Here is a 19127-nt window from a genome sequence, read left to right on the forward strand (position 1 = left end):
GCTAATGGCAAAGCACAAGCGGGCATCATCAAAGCCAAACTCTGCCGCTGCACTCGGTCACGCCAGCGTTTTTATGCGCACACAACAGAGCGGAGCAGCAGCGGGCACAGCAACCGGCAGCGCCTCGCCAACCACCGCCCGCCCAGAGCGAGGCTCCCTTCAGCAGCGCGGGGCACGAGGGAGCCCTCGGCGGGCTGCGGTAACCGCGGGCTCCTTCCCCGCTAGCTCGGCGGCGGTTGGGGAGGGACTAACGGTCACCGGCCGCACTAACCGCCAGGACGCGGACACGCGCGGCAGGTGCCGGCGCCCGGATTTCCCGGGGGCCGCGCGGGAGGCGGCGCCGCGCATGCGCATGCGCGCGGCGGGGAAGCGGCCGCCGCAGCCCCCGCCCCTGCAGCGGGAGGAGGAAGCGGGCGGCGGGGCCGGCCCGGCCCCTGGTGCCTCCCCCCCCGCCCCACAGCGCCTCCCGCGCCGCAGCCGTGAGCCCCGGCCCGCTGCTCGGCGCCCGCCGCCGCCGCCGGCAGGGAGACGGGCAGGGAGGGAGGGAGCGGCGGCCGCCGCTGAGCGGAGAGGAGGGGGCGCCGGGGGCGTCCCCCAGCCCCGCGCCGGGTGGATGCGCGGCCCGCAGGGCGGCGGCTTTGGCGGCCTCGCCATGGCCGGGCCCCGGCGGTGAAGGCAGCGGGAGGCGCCGGGAGGCAGCGCGGCCACCAGGGGGCGGGCGGGGAGGGATGAGCGCCGCGGCCGCCGCCTCTGCGGGAGCCGCCGCCGCCGCCTGCACCGGGGCCGAGGGCGGCTTCTTCTTCTCGGCGAGCGGCTTGGGCGCGGCGGCGCCCATGGGGCCCGAGGAGGGCTGCGCCGGCGGGCTCGCAGCGCTGCCCGCCGCCCTGGCGCCGCCGCCGCTGGGCTGCCGCGGCCGCTACCAGCTGCTGCTCTCGGGCAAGGCCCTGGCCGACCGGTACCGGAAGATTTACACGGCGGCGCTGAGCGACAGGGAGCTGGGCGGCCACCCGGGCAGGTAACGCGCCCCTCTGTCCCTCGCGGCGCCTACCCGCTCTGCCCTTGCGCGCTGTCCCGCGGCGCCCGCCCCTGCCGGGGCAGCGCGACCCTCGCCGCGAGCGGGGAAGGGGGCGGCGGGGACTCCCGCTGCGCCCGGGCGCCGCCGCTAGCGCGGCCGGCGGTGCCGTGCAGATGGCGCTGCCATCCTCCTCCTCCCGCTCCCGGCGGAGCGGCTACCTGGGCCGGCTCCCCTCCCCCCGCCCAGGCTCTGGGGCTCGATCACGCCCTTTTTTTTTTTTTTTTCCTCCTCCTTTTTCATGAGAGATAACCGCGTAAACGCCGCTCCTCCCAGCTCTCTGCGGCCACCTGGGGTGGTAATTCATTTCCTCATAGTTTCCGTGTTGAAATGGGGGGGTAAACAACTAGCCCTTTGGACAGGCCCGGAGCCGCGCTCCTCTCCGCCTCTGACGTGACAAGCCCAAGTCTTTTATGTATATATATGTGTGTGGGTATATATATAGATATGTGTATATATGCGCACACACTGATACAATTTGCAGCCTGCTTTGCGCGGCCTCTTGCACGTCCTACCGGCGGGGTCACCCGCGTAGGCGGCTGCTGCTGCTTTGCCTTCGCTGTGTCGCCGCCTTCCTTGCGGAGATCCCCGGTGCGCGGAGGGAGAGACCGTGGGCGGGCAGCGTGCGCGTTCCCTCCTCAGGCCTTTTCCCCCAGGATCCATCTGCCAGGCGGGAGGACCCGGCTCTCCATCCGGCTGCCGCAGGGCGGCGGCGATAAAGGGCTCCCGGCACGTGCTGCGGGGCGGGGTGGGGGCGCGCGCCACCCCTCCCTCCCCCCGCCCGCCGTGGCTGTTGGGACCGTTGGGACCGTCAGGACCGTTAGCACCGTTAGCCCGGGGCAGGGGGAGAGGCGCTGGCAGCGGCGGCTGCGCTCTGCGCGCGCTGCCTCGCGTGCCGGGCCCAGGCCCCGCATTGTTTCCTCCGGGGGCGTGAAACGAGGGCGTTTGGCCTCGTTCTTGCTTGCTATTAAGCTGGGATATGGGTAGCGAAGTCGCAGTGAGGTCATTAAGTCATCCTTGCTTGAAGTTTGGGAATGGCTGTAAAGCACTAGGTGTCTGTGCTGCTGTTTCCTTTCTTTTCTTTCTTTTCTTTTTTTTTTTTTTCTTTCTGTCTCTGCATTGTTACTTGGACAGCACGGGTTATTTCCTCTACAAAAACTGTGCTTATGGGAGTAAAATGATGGAAGAAACTAGAAAGCATAAGTAACTTTCCCATTTTGCTTTTCACTAAGGCATGAAATGTTGTGGACACCAAAAACACTGGCATTTGGCATCTTAGCAGTTACTTGATTGAGTTCAGAGTATGTGATAGGGAAATTAACATCTATTTATATCTGTAATACTATTGTCAGTAATCCTTAGTTCCTTGCTTGTGCTTTTTATTTTAAAAACTCTGTGCCTACTTTGAGACCAATGTCACTCAATCCTGGCAACGCAAACACTAAATGAAAGCATACGTAAGCTTTAATCAACTGAGGGGTTGTTTCAAGGTGTTTGGACACTTACCTAAACTTTATTTGTCTATATGTTTTAAAAGTTTTTGTTTAGAAATTATATTTTATTATTTGTTTTGTTTCAGGATAATTTATCTTATATCTTTTATACTTACTGCTGTAGAAAATACTAGATATGTGTCTGTGCAAATCTTGATGTTTCTTTTAATTGATGTTCTTAAAACATTTGCTTTCAACTCACAGCGTAGATTGCTTCTTTCTTATATCTATTTCTTTCTGAAACACTGTTACAATCATGTCAATTAAAAGAAAATGTGAAATTCTAAATTACTATGTATCTTTATTTTTGAAGGCTAAATTTAGTCATGCTACATTGCATTATAGTAGCTTGAAAGGGCTATTGAATACAGCCATTCTGAATGGCAGGATTTATAAGAGGAGTAATATTTAATAATCAACTGGTTGTCCAATCTCTTGGTCCTGACCCCAAGTATCTATTTATCGTATTCATCACAGCCAAAATACTGCTTGTGATCACCACTCTATCTCTGTGCTTTATGTCAAAATAAACTAAGGCTTTAGAGATTTCAGCTCACTGATAATCTTAAACAGAGATGGTTAAAAATGCTAGTAAAAATTCCAAACATAGTTTCTTCTTAGAGATGCTTTAAAATAACTTGTGCCTGCATCTAGTTGTGACAATAGATAACCTATACTGTCTTAATCTCGAATTAATCTATCTGATGTTGTTACAACATGTGTCCTGATTTGATTTTTATCCATATGGAAAATTGAAGCCTGTAAAGCTCTCCTTAACTCTCTCGGTGTTTGTAGTGAGAAAAATACTTTAAAATAGCTTAAAAATTAACTAAGAGAATTCTTTGTGTGTTCAGAGAAAGCTCTTTTGAAGAATGATAGTGTAACCTACTTGCAATATGCTGATGGACAGCTTTTGCTTCAAGTGAGCCAACTAACATGCCACTCCTGCAGTAGTGTGGCCACCACTTAAGCAAGCACTTTATTGCAAACCTGTCCTTAATTTTTGTGAGAAACTAGAAAGCAGCATCAAAATGCCCATGCATAGACAAGCATTGTAGAGTTTATTTAGGGCCAAGTGTATAATAAATTGTACATATTTCATATTTGCAGGGTGTTTGTGTGAAAGTAAAGAGTATGAAGTGTTGAATGGAACGGAGTCACTGGTTTCTAAGCACACCTAGCCATGCTTTGTATTCCTCGTGTGGTATGGGGCATGGTGTCATGGACGTTTCTTTTCTCCAAAAGAAGCAGTTACATTTCTATGTTTGTTCCCCCTGCAGTGCTGATGCAATATAGATATAGCGTCTTGCAGTACCAGATTAGAGATATACTCTGGGTTAAAATTAACTCATCAAAAATGGCTTATTCCCCAAATCTGGCTCGCCTTGCTGCTTTACATGCAAGCATGTGATAGCATGAGGGTTGCATGGGATTTTCTGTATAGACAGGTGTCTTGAGAGAAGCTGCCTGTTTGATCACAGTGCCAGCTTAATAGTTTATGAAAGAAAAGCAGAAAGTGTCTGGCCTTCTAATGTATAACCATCTTTGGTCAGATGGTACCTTTTAAGAATATAGTATTATTAACTGTGGAAAACTTACTTGTCAAGTGAAGATTGGTTTGAAAGATAAATCTAATTTGAGTATACTAAATTTATACTCTCTTTTTTGTGGCTACTGAAATAAATGAAAATGACTAGTTGTTGTATAATAGCTAGTGTAGCCGTGAAGGTCCGTAAAACACTGGTAGGAAGTATGAGCCTGCTTAGAAGGCAAATATGTTTTACATGTTATTGGAGTATTGTCTTTCTCCTATGCTTGGTGCTGAGTGGATGAAACTGGAAATGTGCTCTGTTAGTAAAAATTAACATCACTTTTACCTGTTTTCCCCTGAAGCTTTGTACTTTCTTACTCTGCAAATATTTGGTTTTCGTATTTTGATAGCTTCAGGTGAATAGTATTTCTGCTGTAAGACTCCAAACGTAGTCCTAGCAAGCACTGCTATCCAACTGAATTGCTGCTGTGCTGTCCTGTGCATCTCAGGAGTTTTCCTAAGCTTTCAGGACCAAGAGTTTCTCTTTTCTCTTCTTCCAACCATGTATGCTACAGAATTATCAGTTAGGGTTGTGTTTTCTTTGAGAGTTGTCATAGTTCACGACCTACATGATAATAGATTTCTTGCATAATTTGACTAACTTGAATTTTTGATATTTATGGTGACAGTATATTCTAAAATCGTGATAATTTCATATTCATGTCTGAATGTTTTCCCATTTATTTAAACAGCTTATCAACTCATCTTAACTAAAAATATCATCATTTTATCTTCTGAAGAAAACAAAACAGCTGTAAAAGTTGTTATGCGGAATTATTTCTAAATAGGTTTTTCTGTGGTTCCATGTGCCTTAAATTACTAGTGGGGATTGTGCCTTAGTTTCTGTAGTAATATTAGATGTCACAGATATCGCAGTTGTTATTGAAGCTAATGAAAGAAAAGAGAGTAAACAATGTATTTTTAATGTTGAAACTTGCTCGTAGCTCTGAGGGCATATTTTTTTCTTCTTGGTCATAATTCTGTTATTTCTTATATTTATTACTAAAGATAATGTCATTCTGCTGCAGTCCTCAGATTCTTAATTTGTTTGTACCTGAAGTTCACTAGATACTTGATATCAATTATTTTAATATCAATTATTTATTTTGTTGTGTTAGCTTTTTGGCTCATCTCTTATTAGATTTGCTTCTTTCAGTCCTTCACATGAAAAAAGCTTCTCTCTGTATTCTGGAGAGAAAAAAAAAAAATCCAAAGTTGTGAAGTAGCTTGCCTTGAGATAAGGGAAAATTCCAGTGATGACTGGAATGTAGGATATCTGTTATTGACCTTCTGTTTTTTTTTTTTTTTTTTCCCCCAACCATATTGGCTGAAGAAGCAGCAGCCAACTTCATTGTACTCCATGATAAAAGATTGTTTTGGAGGTAGGCCAGCTCATCTGTACTCTCAGTTGTAAATTATGCATCCTTTGGAGCAAGCTGATCACTAATTTAATGTTTATGCATTTCAAAGTTGATCCTAAATCTTCTGCTAAATCTTGCTGAAAAAATGCAATGCTGATTTGGCCCTGGAATGTTCTCAATGTTTATATTTTCAGAATTTTGTTGGAGAAGGGTTATTGAAATGCTTTTGCAGTGCCAAGTTTTTTTTTTTTTTTTTTTTTTAAAAAGTAGAAACTATGTCTAGTATACTCAGATGGATGAAATTTATTTCAGTTTGGTTGTTAGTGTAGCAGAATGCCTTTGCAAAACTGTTAGCTGTTTTTGTTTTGAGATTTTAATTAAGCTTTATTTCCAGGAAGGTTGGAAGTGTGTGTTTGAAAAAAATTGTTATACTTAAAAACTAATAAAATAAAGGGATATTAAAGGGATATTGGTGGTTCTTGTGAAGTGTTGTGTTGCATTGTTTCTCTTTATTTTGCTAAAATAAGGTTTACAGCTTTTGTTTGCAGTGCTAATATTTTGTAAATATCATTTACAAAAAATAGATGCAGTATATTCAGTGGGTAAACTTAAAGCCATATTTTATTGGACAATTGATGCACTGTTGAGTCTTGCATTAAGTTAACCTTCAGAAAAGGAGATCAGAATTGCAGTCAGCTGTTTTTTTTAAGTGGAATATAATAGTATTTTATTTCATTTATTGTGCTGTGGGTTAATCTGGATTAAATAATAAGTAAACCCCTTGCTTTTTCATTATCATTTTTATCCAAAGTGGTTAATTTAAGACACTGTAATAGATAGTTGGGCTAAGTCCAACAGGGTTTATATTCATGCAGTGTTAGTATGGAAAACGCAGTTATAGTGAAAAGTGGAAAGAGGCAAGTAAATTGCCTCATTGCAAAATGATTAATAAATCAAGGTGATAAGAAAATTCAGGATTGAAAACACTGTGGCAAATGGACTGAAAATTTTAAACATGTTTAAAAGGATAAACTGTATTCTCCCTGTGACACTGCTTTGAAAGAGTTAGTATATATGCAATTTGAGGAATTATAAAACATGGAATCTGTGAGGAGCATGTTCAGGTTTCGTTGGTTGTGAAGATTTCTACAAATGAGGAAATCTCCTAAGGCTAATGATGCTAAAAGGCACCTTTATCTGCTTGTGTAATCATGTGTTCTTCTGCTGCTTATTCAGTAGGATAGTGTGCAGCTTGCGAAGAAATTTGTACATATGATGGAACTAAAGTGACTTTTTGTTTGTTTTGTTTACTAACTTCATGCGTGAAGTTTTTGCCTCTCGGTCACAAGTTCAACTATACGCTATGGCTAGAATAGAACAGGAGCTCCAAAAGGGCAGTCACGCTGGTCTTTTCAGCTGGAAGAGTGTGGTTGTAGGTCTACTACCAGCAGCTACTGCATTCAGTAGTTAATTAGTGACATTTGAGTGTTTACTTGTAGAAAAGGAAAATGATAGGGTGAAAAACATGTCAGCTTGTTACTAAATAATTTGTATTGGTATCCTGACCATTTTGCAATTGTATTTTGATTTTTATTAGGTAAACGTTTTTTAGTGTTTATATAGGAATTGCCTTAGATGCTCTCTTTCTAGCACAATAAATCATGATGGTGGTAGGTTATTGCATCTTTCTCTACTCCTAATACTGACTGTTGAGTTTCAGCTTTGGGATTTGTGTACATATTTTTCAAGCATAGGTTTGCAGTTAGGTCATTTTCCTTTGTCGCTAGATTAATCCTCGCTGTTTGTCAACTGTTGATATTGTTGCCACCTTTAAGGATTGTGCCGGCTTAGCGTGTTTGGAAGTGCAGCATTTAATGTCTCTTAAACTTTTAGATAGTTTGTCCTTTACAAATGTCAGGTTTGGGATTAATGATGGGGATATTTTTGTGACTGTACAGATATTAATGGCTGTAATCACAATGTCAAAGACTTCAGCTGTGGCAACACATCTAGTTGAAGTGTTAGCTTTGTACTAGTTCTGTATGAGCTTGCTTTACATGAAATCTGTGTTCTCTGTAGATAAAATTTCCTCTTGTCCGCTTTATAAAAACAGGTGTTACCTGACTGTTCTGCTAAAATTGCCAAGAATTTAGAATTTTAATATGCAAACTGAAAAACACCCCCAAAACTTGTAAGTGGGACGGAAGGAGAGGTACTGCAGTATTAGAGTTGCAACTGTCGTGTTTTACTGTTTCTTTAATATTTTAACCCATAAGTTATTTTTCTAATTTATTTCAAGATGGGCCATGATTGACAATTCAATGAATAGTCAGAGATATTTTGTTTATCGGAAATTTGATTTATTAAAGAAAAAAAGAAAAAAAAAAGATTGGCAGTTTGAATATGAGGTCTAATATTCTGTTCTCAGTAATCTTCAGACTTTCTAAGCTATGTGATCTGCGAGATTATTCCACCTCCTGGTTTGAGGCCATCTATGTATATCTTTTTTTTTTTTGCCTTTTTTTTTTTTTTTTTTAAACTCAGAGGCAACAGTTTAACATTTCAATTTCAACTGCATTAACTGCTCTGACTTAATGGTCTGGTAGGTGGCAAATAGAGGCAGTTAAAAGTTATGCTCTACTGAAATGTCGCTGCAGCATTTTACGAAGTTAACCACTCCGCACTGCTAGCTGTAACAAATGTTAAGTGGAGTTTCCGCTTCCTAAAACCTTGGCACTGAATTTGGGGTTCTAGTATGTTATCTCTTTTTTTTTTTTTTTTCCCCTCCCTCTCCATATTTTTTTTTCCCATATACTTGTTTAGTATATTCTTGTCTCAGCATATGCCTCCAAATACATTTTACTAAATTTACCATTTGGAGTATTTGTCTTCATGAAGGACATCTATGACATGTCAATAATATGGTCTTTCATACTGAAACACTGCAAACTGTATTTCATTTCCTGTGTTTCCTGTCCATTTGAGGCACTTGGTCCTTTGCATCATCTCTCATATATTGTTGTATTTCTATCTTTTTCCTACCAACTTGCCATAAACAGTTCTCGAAACTGAGGTGCTGGTTGGAATAGTGGTGTTTCAATTTAATAAAGCTTTTTATAATGTAAGTATCCTTTTGCTAACTGATCTTTCACGGGCATCTAACTCCTACCATTCCTCCGTTTTATAGGACCATACTAGAAACTGTCACAATGGGACAATGGGCTAACTATGATCTAAGTAGCTGTGTTAGCACATATGATTCCTGAATGTTGACCTGTAATGCACTTCCTTTCTTTTTAGTAGCACATCCTTCAGAAAGGTGGCATGTGGCTCACTGTGGATAGGTGAATGTGCTGATGGACTTAATCATACAGTTAATATTGCAGTCTTAACTACAAGATGCTTCTTTCTTTGTATTTGATAGATCTATAAGTACTTCAGGCTAAGAAAACTGTGCAGCTTCTTTTCTGATTTTTTTTTTGCTTTGTTATTAAATGAATGACTCCAAATTCGTACCCATCTCTCAGCTTAGGAAAGAGTAGCCGTAATGCAGCTTCTTTATCCCTAGATAACTTGGATGCTTTGTGTTTAGAATAGTGAAATTCCTGATTTTTCATTTATGATTTTTTTGTTTGTTTGTGGTATTTTTTTCTGTTTATTTTTCCTTTCTCCAACGAAGAACTTTTGCCTGTGTAGGTGCTTGAGTTTAAGAGGAGGTGGAGAAGAGACCTTTTCCAAAATCCATGAGCTGAGTTTCTGTGAAATAGGAATCTAGGCTTAGATCTCCTCAAGTCAAGATTCATTTCCTTCCTGTACCATCGTCATGGCAAGGTGGCAAGTACTCTCTAAGCTATTGAATGAAGGCCTTAGAACTGGTGTCAGCAACTCTCTGTGATGTCTCAGTGGAAGCTGTTGTGGAAGCTGTCTGCTGTGTGGTGAACTAAATGCCTTTGGTGCTGAAGAGAGGTGGTTGGCCTTCTCACCTGAATTAGGTACAAGGAAGATCAGGTTAGGATTTACAAACAGGCTTGGTATTACATGTGGCTTTATATGCACGTGGAGACTATCTCCTATATCATTATCCTAGCAGGAATCTGACAGGTGACATTTAAAACTTTCTGAGAAGTTGTTATTTGCGTTATCTTTGTTACATAAAACATCAGGTGGAAATTTTCTTGATTATTTTCTTGCGTTTGTAACAAAATTGTATGATAGAGCTTTATATGCCTGCCTGCGCTGTGCTTTCTTCTTTTTTTTTTTTGTTTTTTTGATTGTTCGCTTAAGGCCTATTGCATGATTTTAACTTGTTTGAACTTAGAAAATTACTGAATGCATTTAGCTCATTAACATAAAATAATGTAGCTCATCTGTTGTTTAGAATTAAAAGAAAAAGTTTAAAATATTATTTTGAGTTAAAATACTTTTTTTTTTAGTTTTCTTTTGAATACAAAATATGTGTCTGTTTAAACACTGGGAAGAATTCTGTCTGGAACTTTTTTAAGGAAACAATGTCTTGCAAATCTAGGAGAACTGCACAGAATCCTTGACTCAAACTACTGTTCAAAATCCATTATTTTAGACAATTATGTTTGAGAGGCTATGTGCTCTGTGAGGAAAAAACTTAAAGGTTCAATCAAGGGGAAAGTAAGGAAAAGTCAAAACTGAAGCCTGTTAATAGTTTTATATTTTCCGTGGAGTGGATAGCTTTGTGAGTTTTTATTTTGCAAATGCAAAAAATTGGAAGTCTCTTTTCTAACTTATGCTATAGTGGCATAATATTTAGGCCATTTTGATCCAGCTCTGCGTAAGTCTGTAAAAACATCAAGCTAAGAGTGTTAACCTTAACAGGGTCAAACCCTGAACTCTCTTTGCCTTCACCGGTGTCCTTGCTGCAGTTGATAACACCACTCATCTTTACTATTGCTGAGTCTTTAATCCAAGGATCGTCCTTAAACAGATCTGCAGTCAGTCATTCTCATCACATTGAGATCAGCTTGTTCTTAAATAAAGGCCTTATTCTTCTATTTATATTATTATAACCTCTCGTCTCTTACTTTGATTATTTCCCTATGAATTATCTGTGTTCTTCCTCACAGCTTGCCTCTTATGTGCCTTTGCCTTTCTTCCATTGGCCAAAATATCTTTCTAACATATGCTTATATGCATGGGTGTTCTCACACTAGTCAAGTCTCTATTCCATTTATCTTCAATCAATTCTTTATCCCATTTTATTTCTAGAGTATAAGTTATCGTGTTTGCCACTGACAATTGCAAATTGATGAGTTTTTACTTGTACACGCTAGGTGATTATCTTGTGCTGTTCAGTGAAGACAAAGTAGGATTTATTTGGTTTAGCTGTGATAGCATCCCTATATAGAGTGCTTTCTCTTAATAAATTCAGTTCTTCTCAGCTTCAGGTAGTGTCTTACCCTTCCCAATTGAGCCTTGCTTACAATCCTGTCAGCAGAATTTTAATATTGCTTTGTATATGTTTTGTTTGGTTTTGAGAAGGATGAGAGAAATAGATATTTGGTATATGAAGTATATGAGTACATGGTCTTACAGATCTAACTTCTTAGGATGTTGCAACTAATAAATGAAAAATCAGATAATTATAGAGACAAACCTACAATTTCCATGTTTTTATTGAGATGTCATTCTCCTTGTGTAAAGAATATGTTGTAGGAACACCACCTTGCAAGTTCTCTTTGTTTATACAAGATATTTTTATACCATTCTAAAAGCATCTGTGCTTACAAAAGGGAGATTGCCAGTCTTCTGCAGTTTTGCTCCTCTGTCATAGTTTCTCCATTTCACTTGTGTGGTTGGCTTTAATTTCATTTATAATTCCTGCAGCTTTTGGATTTCAGACTGTACTGTAGAAGTTTAGAAAGGATATTTTAGGCACTTGAATAACCCCCCTCTCAAGCCTTCAGATTTTAGTTTTGAAGAAAAAGAAATAACGTTATTGCAAACTTTTAAAAATCAATACAGATAGATGTTGGAAGCTTGAAAAGAAAACAGCTCTGGGTTACAAACTGAGAAGTCTGGCATAAAACACACAGACAAATCCAGATAGTAGTCCAAAGGCTCAAGTAACAGCCAGGCAGGTGGCCTTTTACTCTTTCTGAATCCATGGATGAGAAATGGAGCTCCAGACTGGGGTGATGTGACTGTTGGCCTTACCTCATCTTCCAGATCCGTCTTTGATGTCTTAATTCTCTGTAGCTTCTGATAAGTTCCTTATTCCTCCTCACTCAGTGTTCTCTCAAATCCATCTGTCTCCTTTAGTTGTCAATTTTTCTTAACCTTTTTTCTTCACACACCTTAAAAACCTAATTTAGTCTGGCCTACTCATCTGCCTCAATTTTTCCTTAAGCCTATCTTAATTGGATTGCAGTTGATATTCATTACCCACAGGTTTTAGCTGGCAGGTTGTTTTTTTAATTTTATTTTTTCCCGTTTGTGGATATGCTGTTTAGGTCCTGATTTTTCTTTTAAATTGGCAGGGATAAAAGTTCACATCAGAATGTTTATTTAATAATTCAAAGAAATTGAATTGGCTGTGGCTGATAATGATTTGGAGGGCAGACTGTTAGAATGAGGGTTGAGCTATTGCACACTTTAATTTAAAAAAAGTTTTTTTTTTTTTAAAAAAGGTGGAATTCATCAAGCATTACATCTCAAGCTTACTAAGTGAAGCTATTTTTTAGTATTGTAAACATTTTAAATAATCCAAGGATCATAATGCAAAAATTGTCAAGCCTTAATTGTAGCCAAGGAAAAACTCAACTGTGCTGTGTGTAATGTTGTTTGGGATCTACCTATGAAGTTGGAACAGTTTCCCCCTCCAGTAATTTTTTTTTTTTTTTTTTTTTCCACAGCTGAATTGCTTTACAAAACAAAGTATCCCCTTGGTGAAAAGTAATACTACTGCTGGTTGTTTTCAGTAAGAGTAGTAATCTACAAGTACCTTCAGGGCAAATTTTAGGAAAATAGACTATGAGTAGGAAGGATCTCCGTATGAGGTATATGTGTCTGTCTTCTGCCAGGAGGTATCACAGGGAACAACTATGTGGAGTCCTGAGCATTTGGTTCTTAACAGCAGAGCTATAGCTGGAAGATGTGGTTATTAGATTACTGGAAACAGGTATTGGATCTCTAGGGTATCAATAGCAATAAAGAACTTATGAGTGGAACTGAAAAGGTAAAATACTCAGTGGATGCATTTGTGCTACCCAGCAGCTTTGCAGACCAGCTGCTGTGCTACTGAGCAGTTCTGGCTGTGATTTTTGGCAGCAGCTCCCTTTGCCTACCCCACCTACAAGTGTGCAAAGAGAAAGGGAAGATCAAGAAACTGCTTCAGGGAGGCATTTTTCATCAAATGCTTCACAAAATAAAACTGAACTGCAGAAAGCATTTGGTCAGAGTTATTAAAATACCTGGGCTATAGCTTTTTCATTGCAAAAGGCTCTCTCTGAAGAGTTGTGTAGAGTCTATTGCAAAGTTACAGTGGAGAAATTAAAATGGTGTATTTATATCTTCAGAAACATGGGTTCTTGGCTTTTTCTGTTTTTGTAATCCAAAGGTAAAACTTGAGGCTTGTTTATGAAGGAAGTATGAGGAAAACAGTATGGTGACTCTGTGTACATTTATATTTCATAAAGCTTGATAGTTCTTATGAAGTAGTAGTTTGTATTACACTAGGAGAATTTATACATAGTTGTATAATGCATTATTGTGTGTCAGGTTTTATTTTATATATTATCTCTCTCTTAACCTCCTTTTAGAATATTGATCAGTATTATTGCAGGTGTTAGAAACAATTAGTTATTAAAGTTTGAAGAGCCCTTGCTTGTGAGCAGACTTTATTTATTGGGAGAACAGATTGGTGCTTTGGGTTATAATGATAATTGTTGTCTACTGGCGTTGTTCAGTGGTTGAAAGTTGGGTGTTGGAATGATAGTATTGGCTACTGAGATATTGTAGAGAGGCGTCTGCAAAGGCAGAATATGAAGCAAGGACACCTTAAGGAAGATCAGTAGGAGAATGACAGCGTCAGGTGGCTTTGAGGACGATGAAATGTTTTTTGAAACAAGTCAAAATGAGTAGATCACTGATTAGGATTAATCCTCCCTCTAGCAGATTTGTGTTTTAGAGAGCTAGATGGAGGAGTCCCAAAGAGAGTCAAGAATAGAAATAGGAGTCGTGGTTTAGATTTGCACCTTGTGCTTGAGCATCTTTTCTGAATCTCTTTTATTTAACAATATAGCTTGCCTTGAGTGAGATGAATGCCAACTTTGTAGAAAGTATGTAATATTTTCATTATGTGAGATGTTTATTTCATCCATTTACTTTATGGAGGTTGCTGCAAGACAGTTTCTCGTGGTAGATGTCAGAATGCTCAGCAACTGCAATATTAGTGCTGAGATCTTACTGGAGGGCTCAAAGGAGTTTTTCACTGGCAGGACACATAGAGCACTGATCAATGTGGGAGGTATGTGGAAATTATTGAGAAGTAGTTGCTTTTGGTGAGGGGTAAGTAATCTTCTAGTTAGTGAAGGAAAGGCAGCTGGATCTTGTGTCTCTGTCAATAAAGATAACTACCAAAGTAGCAACTTGTAGCAACTACCAAACAGCAACTTGTATATAGAACATACTTTACAATGATATTCAGTGTTTGTACTTTGTTTTCATTGTTAGGCTATATGTTAGAGGCTCTATGTTAGAGGCTATAATTGTGTAAATGTGTCTATAACAGAGCTATTGTCCATCTGTGTAATCAAGTATCAAAGAAATAATCAGCCTCGCTGAAGAGTACATCCTCTTTCGCTGTATGGCCAAAAAGTCAGATGCAGATCTGGTAGCAAAGGCAACCTTTTCTGTGTGGTATGTTAAATAACATCAGTGGTAAAAGCAATAATATGGGAAGAACAGACTAGAGAGTAGTTAATGTTTACATAAATGAATAAAACTTTCTCTATAGGTGATTAGAAAAACAGAGGTAATTTCATAGCTTTTAGGGATTATTTTGGAACATGCAAGATGTATAACATTCTACAAGACTAGTAGCAAACAGGCAAAGAGTCCTTGGCTTGAAAATGGATAAAAGAGACCTCAAGGTACTCGAGCATTTTGTGTGGATGACATTTCAAAAAGTACTGGAAAAATATGTTATATAAAAAAAAGTGAAATAAGCACTAAGTGGATTCATGATGAGCCTGGAATGGGAAACTTAATATAGCATTACTAACAGCTGAAACAAGAAAACTTGTTTTTAAATAAGTATAGATGAATATTAGTATTTTTCAAAACCGAAAGTTTATTTTAAATGCTTTTCTAAAATTGGATGATACAGTTTGGTTGCAGCTGCAGACACCCTGTCCTGTAACTCAGGGCTTGCTCTGAGCTGAACCAAACCTTCCAGTATTGTGTTAGAGCAGATCAGATAGGATTGTGCCAGAGAGCTGCCTCTAGTCTTGGGCTTGCAGAAGTAAGCATGTACCGAACTACAGCAATAAGCAGGTACTGAACTCCAAGCAAATGTGAGTGAGAAAAGCATGGGAACTCATGTCGCCTCATCTCCGTATTGATTGGCCTGTAGCCTTTATTTCTCAGATGGATTTTTAATATTTTGTCTTAACAGCGATTTATTCCAGAAAGAATAGCAGGATTGACTTTTGGACAGCCAGTATGAGTACCCATTTAGTTCCGAACCCACCCTACAGTAGTCTCGTCTATTTGGAAACCCAGCTCTGGCAATGGCTTGCTGTCAGATGGGCAGGATGCAGGAAGGCGTGGCGGGAGGTGTTGTCCCTCTGGCTCTGTCCTCGGTGCTGAAGTACTCGGTGTCTTCATTAACAGGTTTGGGGATGGAGTTGAGAGTAGGCTAGAGCCTGGTTTGTACGGAATGCCAAGCTTGGAAAGGTTATCAGTATATACAAGATAGGAATAATCTCAGAACATGTTAGTTTCAAGAATAAAATCAATAAGCACAAACATAAACACAACATTATGAATAAAATGTAAGGTAGAAGTTCTTCATGAGAGGTTCTACATGTTATATGGAATTATAAATTGAATGTGATTCTGCATTTTTTTTCTTGTCTGTACTGTGTTTGAATGCTTCTCCTTCTTTCAGAAATACATTATAAAGTTGTTTTTGTATTTGTTTGTTTTTAAAATATACTGTAGGATACCTGAAGTAATTCTTGACCTTTTCACATTTTCTTTGCATTTATGGATTATGAGGCTTCTTTTATCACCTTTTATATTTTTCCTCATCACGAAAGACTAGTCGTGGGTATGAGAGCAGCAAAATCAAGTGACAGTAACATAAAGAAGTGATTTTTGGTTTAGAGAATATGACTTAGACCTCAAACTGGTACTGCCTAATTTGCAGAAGACTTTACTTCTCTTCAGACTTAAAATAAATGTAAGCTAGCTGTAGGAAAAACAGAATAAAATAATAAAATCCCTCTGAATAGCAGCATAAACATTGGGGATACCACTCACCACCACTGCAGTTATGTATCCTCTGCAGACTTGCTGAAAATGCACTCTGTCCTATTATCCAGGTCACTAATGAGGTTAAATGGTATTGGCCCCAGTATTGAGAGCTGGGCCTGTTTAGTCTGGACAAGGCTGAGAGGAGACCTGATCAGTGTATATAAATACCTTAAGGAAGGCAGTGAAGAGGATGGGGCCAGCTTCTTTTCAGTGATGGATGGCAATAGGACTAGAGGAAAGGGCCACAGACTGAAGCACCAAATGTTCCACAGGAACTTAAGGAAATCCTTCTTGACAGTGAGAGTAACAGAGCCCTGGAATAGGTTGCCAAGAGAGGTTGTGGAATCTCCTTCTCTGGAGATCTTCAAAACCCAGATAGGGCATAATCCTATGTCACATGCTGTAGGTGTCCCTACATGTGCGGGTAGGGTTGGACTAGATGATCTCTAAAGATCCCTTTCATCCTTATTGATTCTGTGATTCACCCTGGGAACACCTGGGGGGATGACTAGTGACTAACATCCAGCTGGCCTCTGTGCTGCTGATTGCAACCTGGCAATTCAGTCAGTTTTCAGTCCACCTCCCTGTCTGTTTTCACAGCCCATACTTCATGAGCTTGTTTGTGAGGGTGATGTGGAGATAGTTATGAAAGCCCTACTAAAGTTGAGGTAAACAACATCCAGAGCGTATACACTCTTATCAGCTGAGCCAGCTTTCTAATTGTAGCAGGTTGTCAGGTTTGTCAAGCATGACTTTCCATTCATACATTCAGGCTGACTATTCCCAATCACCTTTTCTGCCTCTCTTTTGTATGCTTGTGTTTTATGTGTCTGTGTAGTCCTTGTTCGCCCGTGCTGGCTTCCTGGTGCCCTTGCTTGACTTCCCACACTTGGGGATGGACCATTCTTGAGCTTGGGTGAGGTGAACCTTGAAAATCAGTTGATTGTCCTGCAACCATCTTCTCTCCAGGACCATATGCTGTGATATTTTTATAAGCAGGTCCCTAAAGAGGCCAAAGTCTGCTCTTTTCTGAAGTCCAGAGTTGTGATCCAGCTTTTGGCTTGCCATGTTTTTTAAGGATCCTGAACTTCACCATGGTCAGTGGTGGAGTTGTGCAGTCTCTGTAGCAATAGCTGCACTGCACATACATTACTACAATCAGTTCTTCCACGTTTGTGAGTATGTAGTCCAGCAGACTCTCATGATTTTCTTGAACGCCAGTTCGGGAGGTTATCATCAGTGCACTCCAGAAACCTCCAGGATTGCTTGTACTGTGCAGTGTTGCCCTTCTAGCAAATACCGAGGTGGTTGCGGTCCCCGTGAGTATTAGGGCCTGTGAATGTGAGGCCTTTTGTGGTTATCTGAGGAAGGCTTCATCTTCTGCTTCCTGATTAGATGATCTTTAGCTGACACCCATAATGGGACCGCCCACGTTGGTCTGCCCTCTTGTTCTAACCTATAAGCTCTCAACTAGCTCATCCATTTCAGCATCTGTGAATAATGAGAAGGATAAGGCCATCCAGTTAGTATAATGCCAAAACTGTGATGAACAAGCTAGTTGAGTTTGAACATGGAAAGATAAAGGAGAACCTTCAAAGAGAATGGTACAAGCATGTGAAAATTACTGTTTGCAAGTTTTTTGAGGTATAATTTATACTTTTCAGAGACTAAAAAGAGTGATGAAGTCATAGCATTTCCAGGGCACTCATTCTATACTGATACAATTCAGTTTACTCAAAATTACCTCTTCCCCATTTCCCTTTTGTAAACAAGCCTGTAATACTTAAGTTCTCTGGTGGTGAACTAGCATGCAATGCTTGTGTGTGCCATAGAGTGACTGTGGAGTCTGAAAAATTGTACAGCACACAGATACTGTGATTTTCTGAATAAGGGTATATTATAAAGAGATGGCAGTTTGCTGGGTATGAATTTAGGTAATGCAGGATATAGTGGTTAATGTCTAGCTGCTTTGGACCTTCGTCAGGTCTTCTAGTCTCATTGCTATTTTGGCAAACATGATGTTCCGTTGTATTGTGGTTGTCTTGGCATAAGGTATTTTGTAATTTGTGGATCCATTTTGACAGTATTATACCTGCACAAAGAAAATTGCCAAACAGACTAGCAATTATGTGATTTCTGCATGCAAGTGGAAGTGTTTTTTGTTATGGATCTTGAGCTGTTGTTCCGTATGAAGCAGCTAAGAAAAACAGAGAGGAAGAAACATCAGATAATTGCTCTTACACAGTGTCCACATGTCAGTACTGCCACTTCAGTATGACAGTAGATCTGCAGCTTTTTTGGAAACTCAAAGCTGACCCTAATGACAAAGCTGGGCCACGATGGCAACTGCAGGGCTCTTGGGGCTACAATGCTGGTAGTTTGGAGTTGCAGGCTACTTGACTTACCCAGGCATTTACGAACATAGTGCTTTCTGCTTCTTGTCCAACCAGACTGACCCTCAGTGAGGATAATCCACCAAGTTGAAGGATCAAAAGACTGATTTGATATCACTAATATGACAGTGTTTCACTTCAGTGTCACTGAGAGGTTGCTGTCTCTGACAGCCTTTTTTTTCCATGCAGTGAATACCTATAGGAACTTGAAATAATAGAGTACTTGTCATTGATCTAGATGTGCCATTGCTTTATGATAGACATCTCCTGTCAGCAGTGTACTTTTCCCTAAAAGTTCCCTTAGTTAACTCATCAGAACCAGCAAGTTCAGAGAGATGCATAGAGTTAAATTGTTTGAGCATATGGCTTGCTAAATTGACTCGTTTCTCAAAAATGTGCAGTAGTAGAATGATTGTAAAGCCATACTAGCTATCATGACCTTGGGTGACAGATTTCACCCGAGAAAAGTTTTGGGTCAGACTTCAGTTTAATGCAAGTTTTATTGTTCCCCTTTTACCTTAGCAGCAGGGATTAAGAAGTACGCCCCCTCCCCGCACCCACTCATCAGCGATGCTTTTAGTGTTGCATATTCTTTTCTAGGTGTGCAGGTGACCCAACACTTGCCTTGTGTTTACTAATTCAGTGACAATATTGTCTAACACACACAAAAAATCCCGTTCCGCCTTAAATATATGTTAGGAATTGCAA

The 19127-nt window shown here is 40.6% G+C and overlaps 1 protein-coding gene across 1 annotated transcript in view; it reads left to right on the forward strand.

Moving 5' to 3' along the window:
- The first annotated feature begins 612 nt into the window (after nt 1-612).
- Nucleotides 613-19127, forward strand: part of MYCBP2 (MYC binding protein 2) — a 180299-nt gene continuing 161784 nt past the window's right edge. The window contains exon 1 of the mRNA XM_088540301.1: nt 613-1015. Within this exon, the coding sequence (XP_088396427.1) occupies nt 729-1015 (287 nt within the window). The 5' untranslated portion in view covers nt 613-728. The remainder of the gene's footprint in view (nt 1016-19127) is intronic.

The sequence above is a fragment of the Tinamus guttatus genome, unplaced genomic scaffold (assembly GCF_059628265.1).
Source record: "Tinamus guttatus ecotype Peru unplaced genomic scaffold, ASM5962826v1 Tinamus_guttatus_pri_ptg000058l, whole genome shotgun sequence".
NCBI classification, from domain to species: Eukaryota; Metazoa; Chordata; class Aves; order Tinamiformes; family Tinamidae; genus Tinamus; species Tinamus guttatus.